This window comes from Equus asinus, chromosome 20, assembly GCF_041296235.1.
Source record: "Equus asinus isolate D_3611 breed Donkey chromosome 20, EquAss-T2T_v2, whole genome shotgun sequence".
NCBI lineage: Eukaryota > Metazoa > Chordata > Mammalia > Perissodactyla > Equidae > Equus > Equus asinus.
The window spans coordinates 33906861-33929856 of NC_091809.1; the positions used below are offsets into that span (position 1 = coordinate 33906861).

Consider the following 22996-nt stretch of genomic DNA (forward strand, 5'->3'; position numbering starts at 1 on the left):
GGCAAAGAATATAGTTTATTTGGTAGTTTTCATAGCATTCTATGGTGTAACAACTATGGTGCTATTAACTGTTAATATTAGAAAGCTTGGTACACAATAGATATTACGATAAAATATCTAGTGACCAACTGGAAACCCTCTTCTGTTATCTCTGCCAGTGGAAACATCCATTTCACAGGGTCCAGCAAATGGGCTAAAAGTTCTGGGTGTGATGGGGAGATCCTCTGGACCTGATGACACCCACATTCTTACCGATGACTGAAAACAAAGTTCTGATCGCAGCTTCAGTGATTTCGAGACGCTGATAATGACGAATCAGTTGGCTGCTTTTCCCCTTTTGGTGAAAGTACTTCAGTGGGTACTTCACTGACCACCATAGCCCCACTATTAAGAAGAAACTCCCTGGGAGAGCGTGGCCCTTGAAGTTTGCCATCAGGGTTCTGGGACACCTGAAAAATTAGGGGACAGCTGTGAGGTGGCTGAATGAAGAAAACATAAATGGGTATTTTGACAAGAAACATAATACGTGACTGAGGATTCCAAATCGTGAGCCATATTAAGAAGGATCCACTTGTAACCCTTTATGTTACATCACTCAAGTCTTGTCAGCTGAGTGAGTTACATGCCAAGAGAATACCACTGGCCCTGAGGCTTTAAAAACACGGTTAAAATAAAAGGGGGGAAGAAGGGAGGATAGGTAAATATTTACTGATCTCAGGGTAGAAAAGCCTTCCTAAACATAATCATAAACAAGGGAACTAGGAAAGAAAAATAGTCACCTATGTCAGCATTTTATATATCAACATCAGAAGGCCAACAACAAATCTGGAATGTTTGTAGCAGCTGTGATGGATGGCTATTCCATTTGAGAGCCTTTACAGATTAATAAGAAAAAGACCGTCGAAGAACGGGCAGGAGAAAAATAGCTGACGGCGATCTAGAAAATCCCACCTAGGAACATGAAGTGCCGGGGATCTGCACAGCCTATTCCAGCCCTGGTCACCAGGGAGTCCTGTCCCCCCGTGACTGGCTACGCTGTCGGGGCTCTTTCACATCTGACGCCTTTACTGGGGGTTTCCATCCTTCATCAAGAACTTTCACAAGCTTTTCAAAGAAGTTTATAGTTTAAAAAAGTCAAATAGCATTTAAAAGGCTTAGAGTGAAAAGCAGCGGCCCCATGCCCCTCCCTCTCCTCCCTGCTGGTGAGCCCACCTCAGACTCTTCCCACTGTTTCTTCTGGCGTTTCCCTCCATACTTGTAGTTGATTTGTGCGTGCTGCCATTCGTTAATTTATCGTTGTTAGGCGTTACCTACCAGCTTCCTGGAGCACTTGTACGCCCTCTCCCTCTTCACCCCTTCATTTTTCACAGTAGTTACCTTAATCGCATTTGTTTAAATCATTCCTTTCACTATTATGGCTCTGTAGATCCAAAGTCCTCCCCAGGGCTCACAAGCCCTCCCTGATCCCGGGCTCTTGGATCTCTCCTCCCCTCCACCCCTGCAACACAGGGTCCCTTCTCTTGCTTGAAACAAGTGCAACCCACCCCTGCCTCGGAGCCTTCCTGTCTGTTCTTTTTAGAAGTTTTCCCACAGAGAGCCAGTAGTTCTCTGCTTCACTTTATTCAAGTCTCTGTTCAAATGTGACTTTATTCCCTGACTACTTTACGTAAAATAACAGGCATGTCTCACTTTCCAAGCCACGTATACTTCTAAATTTTCTTCAAAGCTAAAATAACGATCTGATATTACGTACTGATTCTTTTTTTCAGCATCTGTGTCCATCCAGTAGAATGTAAACTCTGCGGAAGTGGGGATTTGGTCTGTTTCACTGCAGTTAGCCCCGTGCTTACACGGGGCCTGACCCATTCTCCACAAAGCCCAGGATTTTCCATCCCTAGTCACCACCCTGAGTTGAGTCTGTTTCCCTTTGTAGCAAAGCTGCTTGTTTTCATGGCCAACACCACTTAACAGTCATTGAGTGAGGGGGAAAATGAGAACAACCCCAGGCAAAAAGCCACCGTCTCCCACTATTCTTACCTGAAGATCTAGTAGTTTTTGAAGAATAAAAGCTTCTGTCGAGAGTCTAGCTGAGCTACCACAGTCTTGCTCCCTCCACATCCATTTTGTGTGGCCAAGCAGCCTGGGAGCATGCCCTAGGGAACAGCTGCAGAGTCACAAGTAGATGGAAGTTCCTGACTCCCCAAATGCCCTTGAGATAAACAGATCCCCACCTCCCAGAGCCTTCTTGCGCACCCCTTGGATAAGAGCCCCGAGAGGCTTACCAAAATCCTGTTCTTTTTAGTTTGAATTGACCAATCCAGCCTTAGCCTGGGAACTCTAAAGCACTCCACCTGCAGGCTGGAATAACGGTGTGTGGCCCAGGTCCTCCACACCCTGCCCGCACCCTGCCCTGGCTTCCCCACGTGGCCCCGGAGGTGTGCCGTGCCCCCCTCCAGGACCTGGGAGTGATGAGATTCTCTGCTTCAATTCCCTAGTAGTCTGCTGTTGAACCGAGACTCTCCACCAAGCACCCCAGACTCTGCTCCACAAACCTGAATTTAACAAAGTCACAGCAGCTTCTCCATTTGTCACCTGACTTTGGTCAATCTCCAGTTCTCTGAAATGGTTGGTTTTGACAGTTTTTTCTAATTTTAAAATTTCTAATTTTGCACTACTTACTTTGTTTTTGTTTTTCATTTTGGTTTTTGCAGGAGGGAACTGCTTATTTCTTCATGTTGCCATAACTGGAAGGCACTCTTCTCATTCTTTTCTAACCCTCTATTGATCAACATAAAATAAAAAATCTCCATTTTCATTTACTGTTGAACACAGGTCCCTTTCAAGATCAAGCTTGCCATACTCCTCTGTTTTCCTAGCCAGAAGTCCAGGAAAACCAGCTTTGCAAATCCTTCCTGCCCTTCCTCATTTTTCTGAGAAGCAGCACCCTAAATAAAGGCAGAGTCCTTGTCTGCCTGTCGTCCGTACCAATTTGTCAAGCCCCACCCTCTCCTTTTACCTGGTTTAAAATCCACACCAGGAGATAGTAGGGCTTGTAGCATCGTGTCTGTAGAAGCTACCTGAAATTTATTTGTGCTACTTGGAGGACTAATTACCTTTATTTCATAGAGCAGAGGAGCAGGGCAGGTAGATTTCTTCCATTAACAAATTAATAGATTAGTTAATTAGCTTAGTTATGTTATAGAACATGTGATATAGGATGGGTCAGTTTTAAGAAGGAGGAACAAGGCAATAACTTCAAATAGAACAATAAAAATTTAGAGCGAGTCACATGAATTTTTGGGTTCCCCAATGCACATAAAAGTTATGTGTACACTATACTGTGTCTGTTAAGTGTGAAATAACATTATGTCTAAACAATGTACATACCTTAATTAAAAAATGCTTTATTGCTAAAAAATGCTAACCATCATCTGAGCCTTCAGTGAGACTAATATTTTTGCTGGCGAAGGGTCTTGCCTCCATGTTGATGGCTGCTGACTGATCAGGGTGGTGGTTGCTGAAGGCTGGCGTGGCTGTGGCAACTTCTTAAAATAAGACAAGAATGAAGTTTGCCACATCAATTGACTCTTCCTTTCATGAAAATTTCTCTGTAGCATGTGATGCTCTTTGTTAGGATTTTATCCACAGTAGAACTTAGTTCAAAATTGGAGTCAACAGTCTCAAACTCTGCTGCTGCTTTATCAACTGAGTTTATGTAAATTCTAAATCCTTTGGTCTCATTTCAACAATGTTCACAGCATCTTCACCAGGAGTAGATGCCATCTCAAGAAACCACTTTCTTTGCACTTCCATAAGAAGCAACTCCTCATTTGTTAGTTTTATCATGAGATTGCAACAATTGGATTACATCTTCAGGCTCTCCTTCTAATTCTAGTTCTCTTGCTGTTTTCACCACATCTGCAGTAACTTCTTCCACTGAAGTTTTGAACCCCTCAAAGTCATCCATGAGGGTTGGAATCCAGTTCTTCCAAATTCCTGTTAATGTTGATATTTGACCTCTTCCCATGAATCATGAATGTTCTTAATGGCATCTAGAATGGTGAATACTTTCCATAACCTTTTCAATTTACTTTGCCAAGATCCATCAGAGGAATCACAATCTACGGCAGGTATAGCCTTACAAAACGTATTTCTTAAATAATAAGACTTGAAAGTCAAAATTACTACTTGATCCTTGGGCTGCAGAATGGATGATGTGTTAGCAGGCCTGAAAACAACATTAGTCTTGTTGCACATCTCTATCAGAGCTCTTGGGCGCATTGTCAGTGAGCAGTAGGTCTCAACAGTAGGCTTAAAATATTTAGTAAACCATATTGTAAACACATGCAATCCACACTTTATTGTTCCATTTATAGAGCACAGGCAGAGTACATTTAGCATAATTCTTTTTTGTTTGTTTGTTTTTAGATTGGCCCTGAGCTAACATCTGTTGCCAATCTTATTTTTTCCTTCTTCTCCCCAAAGCCCCCCAGTACATAGTTGTATATTCTAGTTGTAGGTTGTTCTAGTTCTGCCAGGTGGGACACCACCTCAGCATGGCTTGATGAGCGGTGCTAGGTCTGTGCCCAGGATCTGAACTGGCAAAGCCCTGGGCTGCTGAAGCGGAGAGCGTGAACCTGACCACTAGGCCATGGGGCTGGCTGTGAGCATAATTCTTAAGGGCCCTAGGATTTTTTGAATGGTAAATGAGCATTGGCTTCAACTTAAAGTCACAGCATTAGCTCCTAACAAGAGTCAGCCTGTCCTTTGAAGCTTTGAAGCCAGGCACTGATTCTCCTCTCTAGCCATGAAAGTCCTAGATGGCATCTTCTTCCAAAATAAGGCTGTTCTATCTACACCGAGCATCTGTTGTTTAGTGGAGACACCTTCATCGATTATCTTAGCTAGATCTTCTGGATAACTTGCTGCAGCTTCCACATCTGCACTTGCTGCTTCCCCTTGCATTTCTATGTTAGGGAGACGGCCTCTTTCCTTAAACCTCGTGAACCAACCTCTGCTGGCTTCAGACTTTTCTTCTGCAGCTTCCTCACCTCCCTCAGCCTTCGCAGAACTGAAGACAGTTAGGGCCTTGCTCTAGATTAGGCTTTGGCTGGTTTGATCTTCCATCCAGACCACTAAAACTTGCTCCACATCAGCAATAAGGCTGTTTCACTTTCTTGTCATTCAGGTGTTCACTGGAGTAGCACTTTTAATTTCCTTCAAGAACTTTTCCTTTGCATTCACAGTTTGGCTAACTGGTTGGCATAAGAGGCCTAGCTTACAGTCCATCTCAGCTTTTGACATGCTTTCCTCACTAAGTTTACTCATTTCTAGCTTTTGACAAAGTGAGGCATGTGACTCTTCCTTTCACTTGAACACTTAGAGGCCACTGTAGGGCTATTAATTGGCCTAAATTCAATATTGTTGAGTCTCAGGGATAGGACAGCCCAAGCAGAGGGAGAGAGACGAGAGAACAGCCGGTCAGTGAAGCAGTCAGAACGCACACAACATTTATTGATTAAGTTCTCCATCTTGTATGGGCCTCACTGTGGCACCTCACCAAACAATTACAATAGAACATCAAAGATCACTGATCACAGATCACCGTAACAAATATATAATAATGAAAAATTTTGAAATACTACAAGAATTACCAAAATGTGACATAGAGAAACAAAGTGAGCAAATGCTGTTGGAAAAATGGTACCAACAGACTTGCTCGATGCCGGGTTGCCACAAACCTTCAATGTGTAAAAAATACAATATCTGAGAAGTGCAATAAAGCGAAGCACAATAAAAGCCTGTGTATGCACTGAGTTGTGCGACTGTCACCATGGTCAATTTTAGAACATTTTCATCACCCACAAAAGAAATCCCCTTACCCATTAAACACTCTCCATGTCCCCTAATCTTCTCCCACCCTGCCCCCCACTGCTATAGGCAACCACTAATCTACTTCATATCTCGATAGATTTGTCTATTCTGGGCATTTCACATAATTGAATCATATGATCTATGGTCTTTTGTGACTGGCTTCTTTATTCTGGCATAATGTTTTCAAGGTTCATCCATGTAGCATGCATCACTACTTACTCCTTTTTATGGCTGAATATTTCGTTGTGTGGACATACATTTATTGGCTTGCCAGGGCTGCTGTAACAAAGCACCCCATTCTAGGAGGCCTAAACAACAGACGTTTATTTTTCTCACAGTTCTGGAAGCTAGAAGTCTGAGATCTGGTGTTAGCAGGATTAGTTTCTTCTGAGGCCTCACTCCTTGGCTTGAAGATGGCTGTCTTCTCCCTGTGTCTTCACATCGTCTTCCCTCTGTGTGTGTGTGTCCTCCTCTTATAAGGACACCATTAGATTAGATTAGAACCTTCCCTAATAACCTAATTTAATTACCTCTTTAAAGGCCATATCTTCAAATACAGTCATATTCTGAGGTATTGGAGGTTAGGACTTCAACATAGGAATTTCGGGGAGGGGGGCATAATTCCACCCATAACACCACATTTTATTTATCCATTCATCAATTAATTGACATTTCCATATACTTTTATAGAGTTAATTACTAAATCACTACAAAAGACAACCGTCAAGAGTATCAAAAAAGATACTTGGAAGGTTTCAACAACTTCACTAAGTATTCCTACTTTTTATTCCTGGGACAGTTCTCCCTAATGAATCTGAAAGTCACCCTCAGATGGCTCTAGACTTTCAGTGCTTTCTTGCTATTTCTCTTTCATGTCTTCTTTTGATAAGAGTCTTATTGACATATAATTCACATACCATAACATTCACTCCTTTAAAGTTTACTTTTCTTTGGTTTCTGGTATATTCATAGTTGTGCAGCCATTATGTTTTGTTTATTTGTTCATGGACAAATATTTGAGTGGTTACAAATAGTGATGCTATGAACATTTGTGTACATATTTTTGTATGTATCTATGTTTTCATTTCTCTTGGGCATATACTTAGTAGTGGAATTGATTGGTCATATGTAACTCTATGTTTAACATTTGAGGAAACACCAGACTGTTTTCCAAAGTGCTTGAACCATTTTACAATCTCACCAGCAATGTATGAGGGTTCCAATTTCTCCACATCCTTGCCAACACTCATGTCCATCTTTTTTATTTTAGCCATCCTAGTGGGTGTGAACTGTATCTCATTGTTTTGTTTCCTTTTGCTTTCCTAGTGATTAGTGATGTGGAGCATATTTTCACGTGCTTATTGGGCATTTGTTTATCTTCCTTGGAGAAATCCCTATTCAGATCCATTGCTCATTTTAAATTAGGTATTTGTCTTTTTATTGTTGAGTTGTAAGAATTCTTTAGATATCATAGGTACAAGTCCTGTATTAGATATATGATTTGCAAATATTTTCTCCTTTTCTGTGGGTTGCTTTTTACTTTCTTGATTGTGGCCTTTGAAGCACAGAAGCTTTACATTTTGATGAAGTCCAGTTTATCTATTTTTTCTTCTGTTGTTTGTGCTTTCAGTGTCATATCTAAGAAACCACTGCTTAACTCAAGGTCATGAAGATTCACTCCTATGTCTTCTTCTAAGATTTTTACACTTTTAACTCTTATATTTATGTCTATAATCCATTTTGATTAACTTTTATATATGGTGTAAGGTAGGGATCCAACTTCATTCTTTTGCATATCAAGTTGTCCCAGCCATTTGTTGAAAAGATTCTTCCTTCCCCCATTGAATTGTCTTGGTGCCCTTCAACTCTTGAAAATGGATTTCATCAATCCCCAAAGAAGGGCCTTGCCTATAATAAGGTCAAACTGTGGTGAAGGAGGAGTAATTCAACTATTATGACATATGTATTAAATATTTTAATAGAGTGTACAGTGTTATGACAAGGGAAGACTCTGATTCAGCCTGGTGGAGATAGGAGAAAGATTATAGAGGGAAGTGTCACTAAAGCATCCTTGAAAAACAAGTAAACCTAGGTGAGGTGGGTGGAGTTCGAGGCAGAGCAATTAGCAAATGCAAAGTCTAAGAGGCAGTTGCAGCCAATCATCCACATGGTTGGAGCTGAGCTACAGAATGTTTCTTACTCTCCTTTCCCTGCCAATCCCACCTTGGTTTTTGTTTTTGTTTTTTTTAAAGATTGGCACCTTGAGCTAACAACTGTTGCCAGTCTTCCATTTATTTATTTATTTATTTTCTTCTCCCCAAAGCCCCCCAGTACATAGTTGTATATTCTAGTTGTGAGTGCTATGTGGGACGCAGCCTCAGCATGGCCTGATGAGCCAGCACCATGTCTGCACCCAGGATCTGAACCGGTGAAGCCTTGGGCCGCCGAAGCAGAGTGCATGAACTTAACTACTCGGCCATGAGGCCAGCCCCCATTCCCACCTTCTTTACCAAGAAAGACCATATGTCATTCTCTTCATGAGTGGAATGCATTAAACCTTGACACTGTCTTAGATTGGTAATGAACAAAACAATACTCTTAAAAGTCAAATCAACCAGACACTGTGGTCCTATCTACCCAGCAGTGTCTGGGAAAGAATATAAACCATCTCACAAATGGGCCTGAGGAAGGTTGAGTTAGAGAAGATGTAAGTCAGGTTTTATATTAGTTTGAATGCATTCTATTTTCTAGATTTCCCTAAAGGAAACTGGGTTTCTAAACTTTCCTTTAAGGGGAAATATAGTCACAGATTAGAACATGAACTATGGAATGCCAGACCTAAGTTCAATCCTGGTTTTGCCACTTCTACTGGTAAGACCCTGGGCAAGTGCCCTGACCTCTCTGCAGCTCAGTACTCCTCCTTCTAAAACAGGAGGGTGAGCACCTGCCTCGGAGGGATCTTGTGAGGGTCAATGGACAACGTCTAGCAGCTAACTAGAGTCAGTGTTCAGTTAATGTTAGTTTCCTCTCTTCTCTGGTGCTGTTATACCTATTTCCACAATTAATGGGGGAGAAACCTGGGCTTCTCTCTTGGGAAAAGTATAATTATTGAACTGAGGTGGCTGTCCTTTGCTTTTAGTGGCTGACCCAAAGGGCGGGGAGAATCACTGTTGAACCTTTGCGTAATCCTGGAGAGAGCAGTGGTTGACTGTGTCTTTTTAATAGAAACGGGATGTGTGTTTGGTCAGAAGGGAGGTAGGTTATGGGGAGAACATAGTATGTTATTTTACTGCAGAACATGCTTTTTATACTTTCTGAATCTGACCTTGCTAACAGAAACATTTGGATGGTTGGTTTCTGGTCTGAGTTTATTTTCAAAAACAACCAACCCTGCCTGCCTCAGCTTTCAGTTACTCTGCAAATAACAAGGTAAATGCCCCCCTCCCCGCCTTGCCTTTTTCTGTGAGCTGCTTAGTAACAGAATGCAGGAGAAGCACAAGGTGCAGCGTTGAAAGTCCTCTGTTGCCCTAGGCTGATGTGACTGTGGCTTAGTCCTGAGCTTCAGGCAAGGTGTGCCCCTGCTCTGCAGGAGGCTGAGAGGCCTTAAGGAACTCTGGTGTCCCTCGCCCTCTTCAAAATTTGGCAACCACTACCGTCATTGCTATTTTCTCTATAGGTGGGTCTTTGGAACAACATGGTCAGAAGGAGTAAGACCAGAATAAGCCTGAACCTGTTCTGGCATGAGTTCATGATGCTATGAAACAAAATTACCATGAACAAGAGCTCAGTTACCTCCCAGCTCAGTTTGGTTCCTAAGCAAAAGATGGTCTCATGCCTGCTCTCTTTTTTTTTTTCATGTGAGCCCATTAAATACAAGACCCTATGTTGGATGCTAAGGAAATAATAAAAAGAATAAGAAATGATCCCTATCTTCAAGGAGTTTATAATCTAGCGGGAGCTATAAACTTGTGAAAGATTGAGTGTCATGAGATAAACTGACAGCAATCCTTGGGGACACTGAATAGAGAGTGAATAACTCACCAGAGAATCTGAGAAGGCTTCGCAGAGGGGCTGGAATTTGAGCTGGGCCTTTCTTGATTGCCTCTTTCAAACTGTTAGGAAAATTAGGCAGTCTTACTGGAATCCTGAATTAAAGACTGAAGAACAAATCTGGGCTAAAGTCCATTATTTCTCAAGATCTAATAAAGAACACTGGCATCTGAGTCATAGAGCTGGGTTCTAGTCCAAGTTTTGCTATGAACTCAATCGGTGACCTTGAGCAAGACACGTAACAAACATCTCAGGATCATAATGTCTTTGTTTGTTAAAAGAGTAGTTTGGAAGAGGTAATCTCCACAGCCCTACCTACTTCTAAAATCCCTTTCTGTCTTTGTTCTTGATTAACACATCAAAAAAATGAAATGACAGATGAAAAGGAATGAGAGCAAGTTCAGTCCTGGTGAGGGCAGAATGGAACTAAGGTTATGGGCATCACCAACAAAAAAGCAGTTCCCAGTTGCCATGCCAGCATACATGGAGTGAAAGGGACATGGACTTGGAAGGCTGGCTTATTTTTCAAGCAACAAGGAAAAAAATTTAATGTATTTTTCCTTCTCTACTATCAGTGAACTTGTTCAGCACCCATGTCAGTGAACAAGATGGATGCTGGACCTTCCACTTCACTCAACAGTCCTTCTTGTCATGTTCAGGCTCTTATTCCCATTCCCCATAGTTTTTGAAAACTCGTCGCTTCTCTCAAACCTGAGTTCCCTCAACTCTGGAAAAATCTTCCCTGTCGTTCCATTAATATCATTCAGACTAAGGCATCAGTCACCTCAGTTGCCTCTTCTTCACCTACAAATTCATTGACATCGCACCCATTCTTCTCTTCAGATCTCTCTTAAAGGCCAGTCCTCCATCTGTGCTTTTGATTGCATCCTCACCTGAGCCCTGTGGGCCCTAGTTCTATTAATCAGGAACTTCTCTCACCTTTTATTACCTTTTCCCCTTCAACTATAACCAGGCCCAAGACTTTTTCACACAAAATAAAAGAAAAAGGAAAAAGAAAAAAAAATCTGTTTTGACCCTGCATCTCCTAAGATCCATTGTGTATCTGTCTTCCTGTTTACTATTTCAAACATAGAAATAATATATCTAATGTATAAAAGGTATAAAGAATAATTTAACGTATCCCATGACCCAGCTTATGAAATAGAAAATTACAGGGCTGGCCCCATGGCTGAGTGGTTAAGTTCATGTGCTCTGCTTTGGTGGCCTGGGGTTCACCGGTTCGGATCCTGGGCACAGACCTACACACTGCTCATCAGGCCATGCTGAGGCAGGCATCCCACACAGAAGAACTAGAAGGACCTACAACTAGGATATACAACTATGTACTGGGGCATGGGGGAGGAAAAAAAAAAAGAGGAAGTTTGGCAATACTTGGTAGCTCAGGGCCAATCTTCCTCACCAAAAAACCAAACAAACAACTCAGCTCTTAAGAACCCAAATTGGGTTAGAGTTAAAAAAGAAATAGAACACTACTAATATCCTTGGAGCTTCCTGTTAACCCCTCCTTGGTAGTTTCCCTCCAGCCTCCCCCTGAGAAGTAACTATCATCCTAAATTGTGTGTTGAATAGTCACTGGCTTTTGTTTTACTATATACTATGTACTTTATCTCCAAACAACACATGCTTGCAAACTTTTAAACTTTATATGTACGTTGTCAAAACATGTGGATCTTTTCCTTGCCCTCCCCCCTAGTCAATAACCAGTAAACACCTTTGATAATAGATTTACTTATAGATAATTAAAAACACTTTCTAGGGGCCAGCCCCGTGGCCGAGTGGTTAAATTTGCACGCTCTGCCTTGGCGGCCCTAGGTTTTGCCGGCTTGGATCTTGGGCACGGATATGGCACCGCTCATCAGGCCACGCTGAGGCGGCGTCCCACATGCCACAACTAGAAGGACTCACAACTGAAAATACACAACTATGTACTGGGGGGCTTTGGGGAGAAAAAAGGAAAAATAAAATCTTAAAAAAAAACAAAAACACTTTCTAATATTGAAAATATTTGAAAAGTCATTAATTATTGAACTCAATTACCACTTAAATGAGGTTTCCTTTTGATAGAAAGGAATTTTGGTGATTTTGTGTAATGTAAACACCGTCAAAATCAGTCAAGTTTCTTGAAAAAGCCTAGAAAGAGAACTGCTGTTTCCATTTAGTCCCCCCTCTTCACCACCACACTGAAACTGTATTCATACACGTCAGCAAATACCCTCCACACTCTTTCATCCAAGGGAAGTCTTGAAGATATTATCTTAATAGACCTCTCTTCTGTTCTTGATGCTACTCGGTAGTTGACACTGTCAACTAGTCAATTTATCTTTGAAATTATCTACTCCCTTTGGCTTTCATGATACTGTTCTCTCCTGGCTCTCTTCATCTTTCATAATCATCTTCCTCTCCTTTGTCCTCCTCTTTTGTCTGTCTCTTAAACACCAGCAGTCTTTGGTGCACTGTTCTTTTATGTATCTTCTTCTTGCAAGAACTTATACACACTCATAGTTTAATTACCACTTGCACACTGATGACTCCCATGACTTTATCTCTAGCCCTGACCTCTCTCCTAAGTTTCAGATTCATACCCAACAACCTAACTGACAGACATGCACATCAACGCATAGATGCTTTTTAGACACCTCAAAGTCAACATGTCCCAAACTGAATTCATCACTTCCTTCCCCACCAAATTGGCTTCCTTTCCGTATCCCAAACTCAGGTAATGGTTTATCATCCAGACGCTGTTAAAGCCAGAATCCTGTGAGTCATCCTAGACTCCTCTTCTTCCCTCAGTCTGCCCTGCAGTGTCCCAATTCCCCAAGAAACTCAAAAATTATGCTTATTTTGCTTCCTCATATTTTCTGGTGTACTCTCTTTCCTTTCTATTTCTACAACAGTTATCTCATTTTGGCTCTCATTGTCTTTTACCTGGACTACTGCAATGCCTCTAGTCCTCCTGTCCATAAATCCTTCCACTCTGTAGCCAGAGTCATCTACGTATAATGTAAATCTGTTACACCATTATAGAATTTAAAATACAGTCATGCTCTGCATAAAGTTTCAGTCAATGACAGAGTGCATATACGATGCTGGTTCTGTAAGATTAGTACCATATAGCCTAGGTGTGTAGTAGGCTATACCATCTAGGTTTGTGTAAGTACTATAAGGGAGGAAGAAATTTTCCTCTACCCTTCTAGGCTCTTCTGGCTGGTCTAAGAATTAAATTGACATGAGAAAGATTATTAGGAGAAAATCAAACAAAAGTTTATTAACATGTATATATGAGAGGAACCCAGGAAAACCGAGTAACTCACCAAAAGGGCCGAAGACCTCACCTTAAATACCATCATCAGCTAAAGACAGAAAAGATGTTGGGAAAGTGAAAAGACAACCCACCAACTGGGAGAAAATATTTGCAAGTCATATATCTGACAAGAGGTTAATTTCCAAAATATATAAAGAACTCATACAACTCACCAACAAAAAAATGAACAACCAGATAAAAAATGGGCAGAGGATATGGACAGACATTATTCCAAAGAAGATATACAGATGGCCAATAGGCACATGAAAAGATGTTCAACATCACTATTAGAAATAACAAGTGTTGGAGAGGATGTGGAGAAAAGGGAACCCTCATACACTGCTGGTGGGAATGCAAACTGGTGCAGCCACTATGGAAACTGATATGAAGATTTCTCAAAAAATTAAAAATAGAAATACCATATGATCCAACTATTCCACTATTATGTATTTATCCAAAGAACATGAAATCAATAATTCAAAAAGATATATGCACCCCTATGTTCATCACAGCATTATTTACAATAGCCAAGACATGGAAGGAATCTAAGTGCCCATCAACTGATGAGTGGACAAAGAAGATGTGGTGTGTATATATATATATATATATATATATATATATATATATATATGCACACACACAATGGAATACTAAGCCATAAAAGAAGACAAAATCATGCCATTTGTGACAACATGGATAGAGCTTGAGGGAATTATGCTAAGTGAAATAAATCAGAGAAAGCCAAATACCATATGATTTCACTCATATGTGGAAGATAAACACATAGATAAGGAGAACTGACTGGTGGTTACCAGAGGGGAAAGGGGTGAGGGGAGGGCAAAAGGGGTAAGGGGGCACATATGTATGGTGATGGATAAAAACCAGACTATTGGTGGTGAGCATGATGCAGTCTATACAGAAACTGAAATATAATAATGTACACCTGAAATCAACACTGTTATAAAGCAATATGACCTCAATAAAATAATTAAAGTACCAAAAAAAAAAAAAAGATGTTGGGGGTGGGGAGAATCAGGGACTTCAAAGGGAACGAAGGCAATTCACAGGTAGGTGAAAAGGAGAAAATGTTTGGAAAACAAGTGTTTGGCCACACAGAAACAGAAGAACACAATGGGGAGCCCAACAAACAGGCTTTTCTAAATTCCTAGCTGTCTACCACCTAGTTCATGTTATGCTAAGGTGATAGCTCACTTCCTGAGACAGGTTTTTTAAAGTCTGAATTCTTTTACACAATTAAGAGAGAGGTAACAAGAAAAACTTTCTCAGTCTTTTGTTTCTTAAAAATAATGAGCCTAAAACAATCCTCATGTTAAAGGGACACATTTTGGGGTGGCAAATTTGTTCTCCTTCCATACACTCTATCATGTTCACACAATGACGAAATCGCCTAATGACACGTTTCTCAGGACATATGCCCATCATTAAGCTATGCGTGACTGTATCTCAGTGACTAACCATCAGATGTAGTCCACGCCCCTTTGCATTGCATATATCCAGGACTTGGGTCTTTGTCTCTCCAGCCTCATCTCCCATTTCTCCCCACCGGAAACCTTGTAGTGTATACTTTGCTCATGCTATTCCCTTCACCTAGTATGTCCTTTGCATTTTTCTTCAGCTGGCTTAGCTTTACTCTGTTTTCAATAGGTGGGCCTCATCTCCTCTAGGCAGCCTTCTGTGAGCCGCCAGGTTTGGCTACATGCCCCATGTAGTACAATTAGTACATCATTGTGCTACCGTTGTACCTTATACATATCTTGATTTTTATCACTTAGACGTTATATTAAAATATTTACGTCTTACCAGATTATAGGCTCCTCAAGAGGAGAGACCTTATCTGCTTCATCTTAAACTTCCCATGGCTCAGCACAAAGCCTGATATATAACAATAGTTCTTGATCTGAACTGAACTGATGCAATTTAGCCTTGATCCTGAATCACCAGGAAACTGCCTCCTAAATCCAGTCATTAGTAAAGTTGCTTGTACCATTACTCTTTCATATAATTTTGAGAGCTAGATGAATCTTTAAAAGATCATCTCACTGGGCCTCTTAGACTGGTATATGGATAAGCCCCTCGTCCCAAAGGAATATCTGAAATCACAGGACCAACATGGTATATCATCCTGGAGTATCAATTTTACCTAAAGATTTTGGGGAAAAGGATTTTCATATTAAAACAGATAGAGATGTATTTTGGGGTAGCACACATTTTTTAGCATTAAGAGAGACTTCAGTTTATGCCAGGCTGTTCTCAGGCAAGCCTCCAGGTCCTTCGGAGAACAAGTTCTATCATGAGTGGTAGAGTTTGAGAAACACTGACGTACAGATCATTGTTTTACACTGAAGTTCTTGTTCTAGAGCCTTCCATATAAAAATAGCCACCCCAGTGAGACCAAAGCATAGGAACAATCTGAGGAACAGCCAGAAGAGAGAGCGGTTTTATTCTGGGCCTGGGTTAGGTTTTAAAAGTTTCTGCCTTTTAAAGGTGTCCTGCCTGATAGGCAGGAGAGGTCTTCTGAAATTAGTACATCACTGTGCTTTGCACAAAATATACTCGATGGTAGATGAAGGCAGCGGAGAGGAGGCAGAGCAACAACGTTAGAACAGAACAAAGAGAACGTTTGGGTCAAAGTGGGGGCTAGATCAAAGAGTGTAAGGAAGAGAAGGACAGTACAGGGGAGGTGGGGAACGTGAGGAAAGAGGCATCCAAACAGAACTGTGGTTAAAGATGGGACTAGATGTAGGGTGTTTGGTGATAACCTACCTAGATGTAACAAAATTATTACATCTTTGGTAAGATGGCATGGGGAGTTTTCACCTCTGGAAATTCTACCTGGAGTCCTGGTAGTTTGAGATCTTCCAAGTCTGTTTTCTTTTTTTGAAAAGATTTTATTTTATGTTTTTCCTTTTTCTCCCCAAAGCCCCCCAAATCTGTTTTCTTACAGTTGTTCCACACATCAAATGTGAGAATGAGGTAGCATTCACAACTGGAATGTTAACATCTGTCCAGAGCTCGCCTTTGCCACGTAAAGTTCACTGGGTTCATTTCTATCTTCCCAGTAGCTGAAGACAACAGTTTCCATTCTTGTGGGACTATGCAGCACACATCTACACTTTTCCAGGTCCCCATATGGATTTTTCTAATGTTTGCTCACTGTTTACTTACTGCCTTTTCAGCTGCTACCCAGTGGCCTGTCCCAAAGCCAATCATTGCCACACATTTGGGTTTTGTTATTTCAGTAACCCATTTCAACATGCCAATGTAAATATCAGTTGTACATTGCTGTTATTCAAACTACCTGAGAGTACTTCTGTATGGATTAAAGCTGTTCAAGGAAAAGGGGATATGATTGCCATCCACACTTGTGTATCTCCAGTACCTGCCAAGATGCCCGACATATGGTAATACCCAATTAATATTCTATGAATATTAAATGAGTGAACCGTTTATGGTTATAAACATTGAAATAAGCCTTGAGTAATGTTTGGAATCTGCATGATCCTATTAAACTCAGCAGGTTCCAAACTATAATCAGATTCACAAATGTTTTGTGAAATGAAAGTCAAAAGACACAAATAGTAGCTCTGAAAAAACAATTTTTTCTTCTAATATGCTTCACTGTTAACCTGTTTTAGGAAGAAAACAGACAGACTTGTGATCAAGTGTTTCCCAATAATTTTTCAAACCTCAAAAAAGGAAGAAACATTATTAACATGTTACCTCTGCCAATCCTGTTTTTTAAAAAAATAAAACTTCAAATAAATTATTGAGAAGGGGAAAAAAATCTCTGAAAAGAGAATGAGGTAGTATCATTCAAGAGGAAGTGACTTAAAATGATGCAACAGAAACAGAGGAAACAGCAAGAGGATAAATAGAAAGGCTAATTTAAAGTAGATAATGGAGTCAATTTAATTCAAGCAACATTCATCCAGTGCCTGTCATGTATCAAGCACTGTTCTGGATGATGGAGGAACAGAGATAAGAAGACTGGGCCCCTGCCTTCAAGGAGTTTGCAGTATTCTTTAAAGGTGCCCAAGAAGGAAAAGCCAACAGTAGAAAATCCAGTACCTAATGCCCAGGCTTTCTAAGAGGTCTTTGAAAGATAAACCAGAGATCTTTTCTGTAACACATATAATCTGGTCCCTTCACATGATCTACAACTTTCCAGCAAAAAAAAAGAGTGATGAATCTGCCCTGAGTTTTGATTATCACTTGTCAGGCTGCACAAAGGAAAAAAATGGTATGGATTTGGAGAGCAACCTTCAAAGGCAGAACTTCTTTCCCAAATTTTATAAGCAAGATATTTTCTAGAGATATTAGAAAGACATTTTCCCAATAAAATGTCTTAAAGAAAAACACTAGACTAATTATACTTTTCCCTCTTAATTAAATCTCCTTAATGACCTGTTAAGACAAACACTGGCATGATATGGAGCTTCTCCAAAGGCCCTAATTTATTCTGGATTAGTAAGTATTTCATTGTAGGTGGGTAATGAGTATTTTGCAAATAGTTATCCCAAAACAACTAGTTGTACATGTATTCAAAGACTTTCATTACCCTAGGATCTTGGAGCGTTTTATTTTTTATTAGAGAAGAACTCAGTCTCCATGGAAGCCTTTAGATTGTCTCCATGCTGAGGGTGGAAGAAGATGCACAGAGGAGCAGAAAGGTGCACAGAAGCATCGGGACTGCAAAGTGGGGCAGAATCAAGAACAAAATTCCGTTTTGAATGTGAGACTACCACTTACACACCTCAAAACAAGAACCTGCACTATTAAACAAATTACATGAGAAATAAATCTAAGTTATGATTGGCCTTTTCTCAAACAGGAGTAAATGGCTAAAGATGGAGCCTTTCTGTTGAGAAACCGATTATACTAGAAAGCTGCTAGAGACATAATGATAAGCCAGCCAAAAACCTGCCCTGCCTAATTACCCTACAATGAAGCTCACCAGTCTACAAACTGCCTCACAGAGAGTGTTTTAATACACCATTCTTAAACATGGACATTTGAATAAAGCTTCCAACATGAAGGACAGAACCAAAAAACAACAGAAAATGGGACTTTTAATATAAACACAGACATTGTAGGCAGTTGAAAACTTTTAAAATGTAGGAAAAAATGCGGAGTTAATATTCTTAGAGAAATATGAGAAGATACTGCTTCCATGAAATAAGAACAGCATGCTATTAAAAGAAAATGTTTGGAAGCCACCCTTGCCCCACTAAAAGCCCTTGGGACTTAAAAATATGATGGTAGAAATGTAAAAATTAAATAGAAGTGTTCGAAGATTTATTAGAACTAAAAGACAACAATCCCACATGAAAATATAACAGTTGTAAATATCTATGCATCCAACATAGGAGCATCTAAATATAGAAAGCAGTTATTGACAGACATAACAGGAGAAATAGACAGTAACACAATAATAGTAGGAGACTTTAACCTCCACTTACGCCAATGGATAGATCGTCCAAACAGAAGATCAATAAGGAAACACTGGCCTTAAATGACACATTAGACCAGATGGACTTAGTAGATATATATAGAACATTCCATGCAAAAACCACAGAATACACATTCTTTTCAAATGCACATGGAACATTCTCCAGGATTGGTCACATATTAGGCCACAAAACAAGTCTCAATAAATTTAAGATGATCGAAATAATACCATGCATCTTTTCTGACCACAAAGGTATGACACTAGAAATCAACTACAGGAAGAAAACCAGAAAAGCCACAAAAATGTGGAGATTAAACAAAATGCTACTGAACAACGATTGGCTCACTGAAGAAATCAAAGGAGAAATCAAAAAATTCCTGGAGACAAATGAAAATGAAAATACGACATGCCAAAATCCATGGGATACAGCAAAAGCAGTTCTACGAGGGAAGTTTATAGCAATTCAGGCCTGCCTCAACAAAGAAGCAAAATCCCAAATAAACAATCAAAAAGCACATCTAAAGGTAGTGGAAAAAGAAGAACAAACAAAGCCCAGAATCAGCAGAAAGAAGGAAATAATAAAAATCAGAGCAGAAATAAACAAAATAGAGACTAAAAAAACAATAGAAAAAGTTAATGAAACCAAGAGCTGGTTCTTTGAAAAGATAAGCAAAATTGACAAACCCTTAGCTAGACTCACCAAGAAAAAAAGAGACAAGGCTCAAATAAATAAAATCAGAAATGAAAGAGGAGAGATTACAATGGACAACTCAGAAATGCAAAAGATAAGAGAATACTATGAAAAGCTATATGCTAACAAATTGGATAATCTAGAAGAAATGGATAAATTCTTAGAAACATACAACCTTCCAAAACTGGACCAAAAAGAAAAGAGAATTTGAATAGACCAATCACCAGTAAGGAGATCGAAACAGCAATCAAAAACCTCCGAAAAAGTAAAAGTCCAGGACCAGATGGCTTCCCTGGTGAATTCTACCAAACATTCAAAGAAGACTTAATACCTATCCTTCTCAAACTCTTCCAAAAACTTGAAGAGGAGGAGAGGCTTCCTAACTCCTTCTACGAAGCCAACATTATCCTGATACCAAAACCAGACAAGGACAACATATAAAAAGAAAATTACAGGCGAATATCACTGATGAATATCGGTGCAAAAATCCTCAACAAAATACTAGCAAATCGAATACAACAATACATTAAAAAGATCATTCATCATGATCAAGTGGGTTTCAATCCAGGGATGCAGGGATGTTTCAACATCTGCAATTCTATCAACGGGATACACCACATTAACAAAATGAAGAATAAAAATCACATGATCATCTCAATAGATTCAGAGAAAGCATTTGACAAGATATAGCATCCATTTATGATAAAAACTCTAAATAAAATGGGTATAGAAGGAAATCTCAACATAATAAAGGCCATGTATGACAAACCCATAGCAAATGTCATTCTCAATGGAGGAAAACTGAAAGCTATCCCTCTAAGAACAGGAACCAGAAAAGGATGCCCACTGTCACCACTCTTATTTAACATAGTATTGGAAAGTCCTCGCAAGAGCAGTCAGGCAAGAAAAAGAAATAAAAGAGATCCATATTGGAAAAGAAGAAGTGAAACTGTCACTCTTTGCAGACGACATGATTTTATATATAGAAAACCCTAAAGAGTCCACTAAAAAACTTTTAGAAACCATAAAGGAATACAGTCAAGTTGCAGGATACAAAATCAACATACAAAAATCAGTTGCATTTCTATACACTAACAACGAAGTAGCAGAAAGAGAAATTAAGAATACAATCCCATTTACAATTTCAAAAAAAAGAATACCTAGGAATAGACTTAATCAAAGAGGTGAAAGAAGATCTGTACACCAAAAACTATAAAACATTGTTGAAAGTAATCAAAGAAAACACAAAGAAATGGAAAGATATTCCGTGCTTTTGGATTGGAAAAATTAACATCATTAAAATGTCCATAATTCCTAAAGCAATCTATAGATTCAATGCAATCCCAATCAAAGTTCCAACAACATTTTTCACAGAAATAGAACAAAGAATCCTAAAATTTATATGGAACAACAAAAGACCCCGAATAGCCAAAGGATTCCTGAGAAAAAAGAACAAAGCTGGAGGTATCACACTTCCTGATTTCAAAATATACTACAAAGCCATCATAACCAAAACAGCATGGTAGCGGCACAAAATAGACACACAGATCAATGGAACAGAATCAAGAGCCCAGAAGTAAACCCACACATTTATGGACAGCTAATATTCGACAAGGGAGCCAGGAGCATACAATGGAGAAAGGAGTCTCTTCAATAAATGGTGTTAGGAAAACTGGACAACCACATGCAAAAGAATGAAAGTAGACCATTCCCTTACACCATGCACAAAAATCAACTCAAAATGGATTAAAGACTTGAATGGAAGACCTGAAACCATGAAACTTCTAGAAGAAAAGATAGGCAGTACGCTCTTTGACATCAGTCTTAGCAGCATATTTTCGAGTACCATGTCTGACTGAGCAAGGGAAACAAAAGAAAAAATGAACAAATGGGACTACATCAAACTAAAAAGCTTCTGCACAGCAAAGAAAACCATCAACAAAACGAGAAGACAACCTAACAATTGGGAGAAGATATTTGCAAACCACATATCACATAAGGGGTTAATATCCAAGATATACAAAGAACTCATACAGCTCAACAACAAAAAAACCCAACAACCCAATTAAAAAATGGGCAAAAGATCTGAACAGAGATTTCTCCAAAGAAGATATACGGATGGCCAACAGGCATATGAAGATGCTCAACATCATTAGCTATCAGGGAAATGCAAATCAAAACTTCAATGAGGTATCACCTTACTCCAGTCAGAACGGCTATAGTTAACAAGACAGGAAACAACAAATGTTGGAGAGGATGTTGAGAGAAGGGAACGCTTGTACACTGCTGGTGGGAGTGCAAACTGGTGCAGCCTCTATGGAAAGCAGTATGGAGTATTCTCAGAAAACTAAGAACAGATCTACCATATGATCCAGCTATTCCACTGCTGGGTGTTTATCCAAAGAACTTGAAAACGCAAAGGCATAAAGATACTTGCAGCCCTATGTTCACTGCAGCATTATACACAATAGCCAAGACATGGAAGCAACCTAGGTGCCCATCAAGGGATGATTGGATAAAGAAGATGTGGTATTTATACACAATGGACTACTACTGAGCCATAAGAAATGATGAAATCCGGCCATTTGTGACAACATGGATGGACCTTGAGGATATTATGCTGAATGAAATTAGTCAGAGGGAGAAAGTCAAATACCATATGTAGAATACCATAAGTAGAATAAGTCAAATACCATAAGTAGAAGATAAAAACAATGACAAACAAACACATAGCAATGGAGATTGGATTGGTGGTTACCACAGGGGAAGGGAGGAGGGGGAGGGCAAAAGGGGTGATTAGGCTCACATGTGACGCGATGGACTATAATTAGTTTTTGGGTGGTGAACATGATGTAATCCACACAGAATCTGAAATTTATTACGATGTACATCATGAAAGCTATATAATGTTATAATCCAATGTTACTGCAATTAAAAAAATTAAAAAGAAAAAACTAAAAGACAAGCTATTTTTTAAAATAGGAGAAAAGATAAGCAAATTAGAGGATGGATCCAAGAGATCCCACACCTAAGTAATCAATGTAAGTTTCAGAAAGAACAGAGAAAACAGAGGAAATTATATAACAGAATAAAACCACCCAGAACTGAAGAATATGATTTTTAGATTGAAAAGGCCGTTAAAATACCTAGAAGAATGACTGAAAAAGCCCCAATATCAACTAACAATATCATGAAATATCAGAACATGAGGAATAAAGAAAACCCTACAAAACTCCAGGGACGAAAACAAAATACTAGGGATCAGAAATCAGAATGACATCAACTTCTCATCAGCACTATCAGAAGGGAGAAGAAAATGGAGGGACACTTTCAAAATTCTGAGAGAAAATTATTTCCAATGAATATCCTATACCCAGCCAAACCATCAATTAAGTATGAATGAAGAAAAACATCTTAAATGTGCAAGGTCTCAAAAAGCAACCAGGTCTATGGGACCTGGATCTTTTATAATTTGGGGAACACTCTTTAAGAAAAAGTCATGAAATTACAAATAAAATTGGGTGTGAAAATGAATGTTCATTTAGAGTGAGAAAAGAAATCACAACAAACTGGAGCCATGGAGGTTCAG

General features: G+C 39.6%; 1 protein-coding gene across 5 annotated transcripts in view; it reads right to left on the reverse strand.

The window, feature by feature from the left end:
• The window catches only part of TMEM45B (transmembrane protein 45B), a 33333-nt gene that overhangs the window by 5354 nt on the left and 4983 nt on the right, over nucleotides 1-22996 (reverse strand). For 3 of the 5 annotated variants that reach the window (XM_044751697.2, XM_044751695.2, XM_070489925.1), the window contains one exon: nucleotides 253-449. In XM_044751697.2, coding sequence (XP_044607632.1) covers nucleotides 253-433 — 181 coding nt within the window. In that variant the 5' untranslated portion in view covers nucleotides 434-449. Of the gene's footprint in view, nucleotides 1-252; nucleotides 450-2037; nucleotides 2160-9915; nucleotides 9987-22996 lie in introns of those variants that run through there. The other 2 variants (XM_070489926.1, XM_070489927.1) reach the window with 2 other exon arrangements.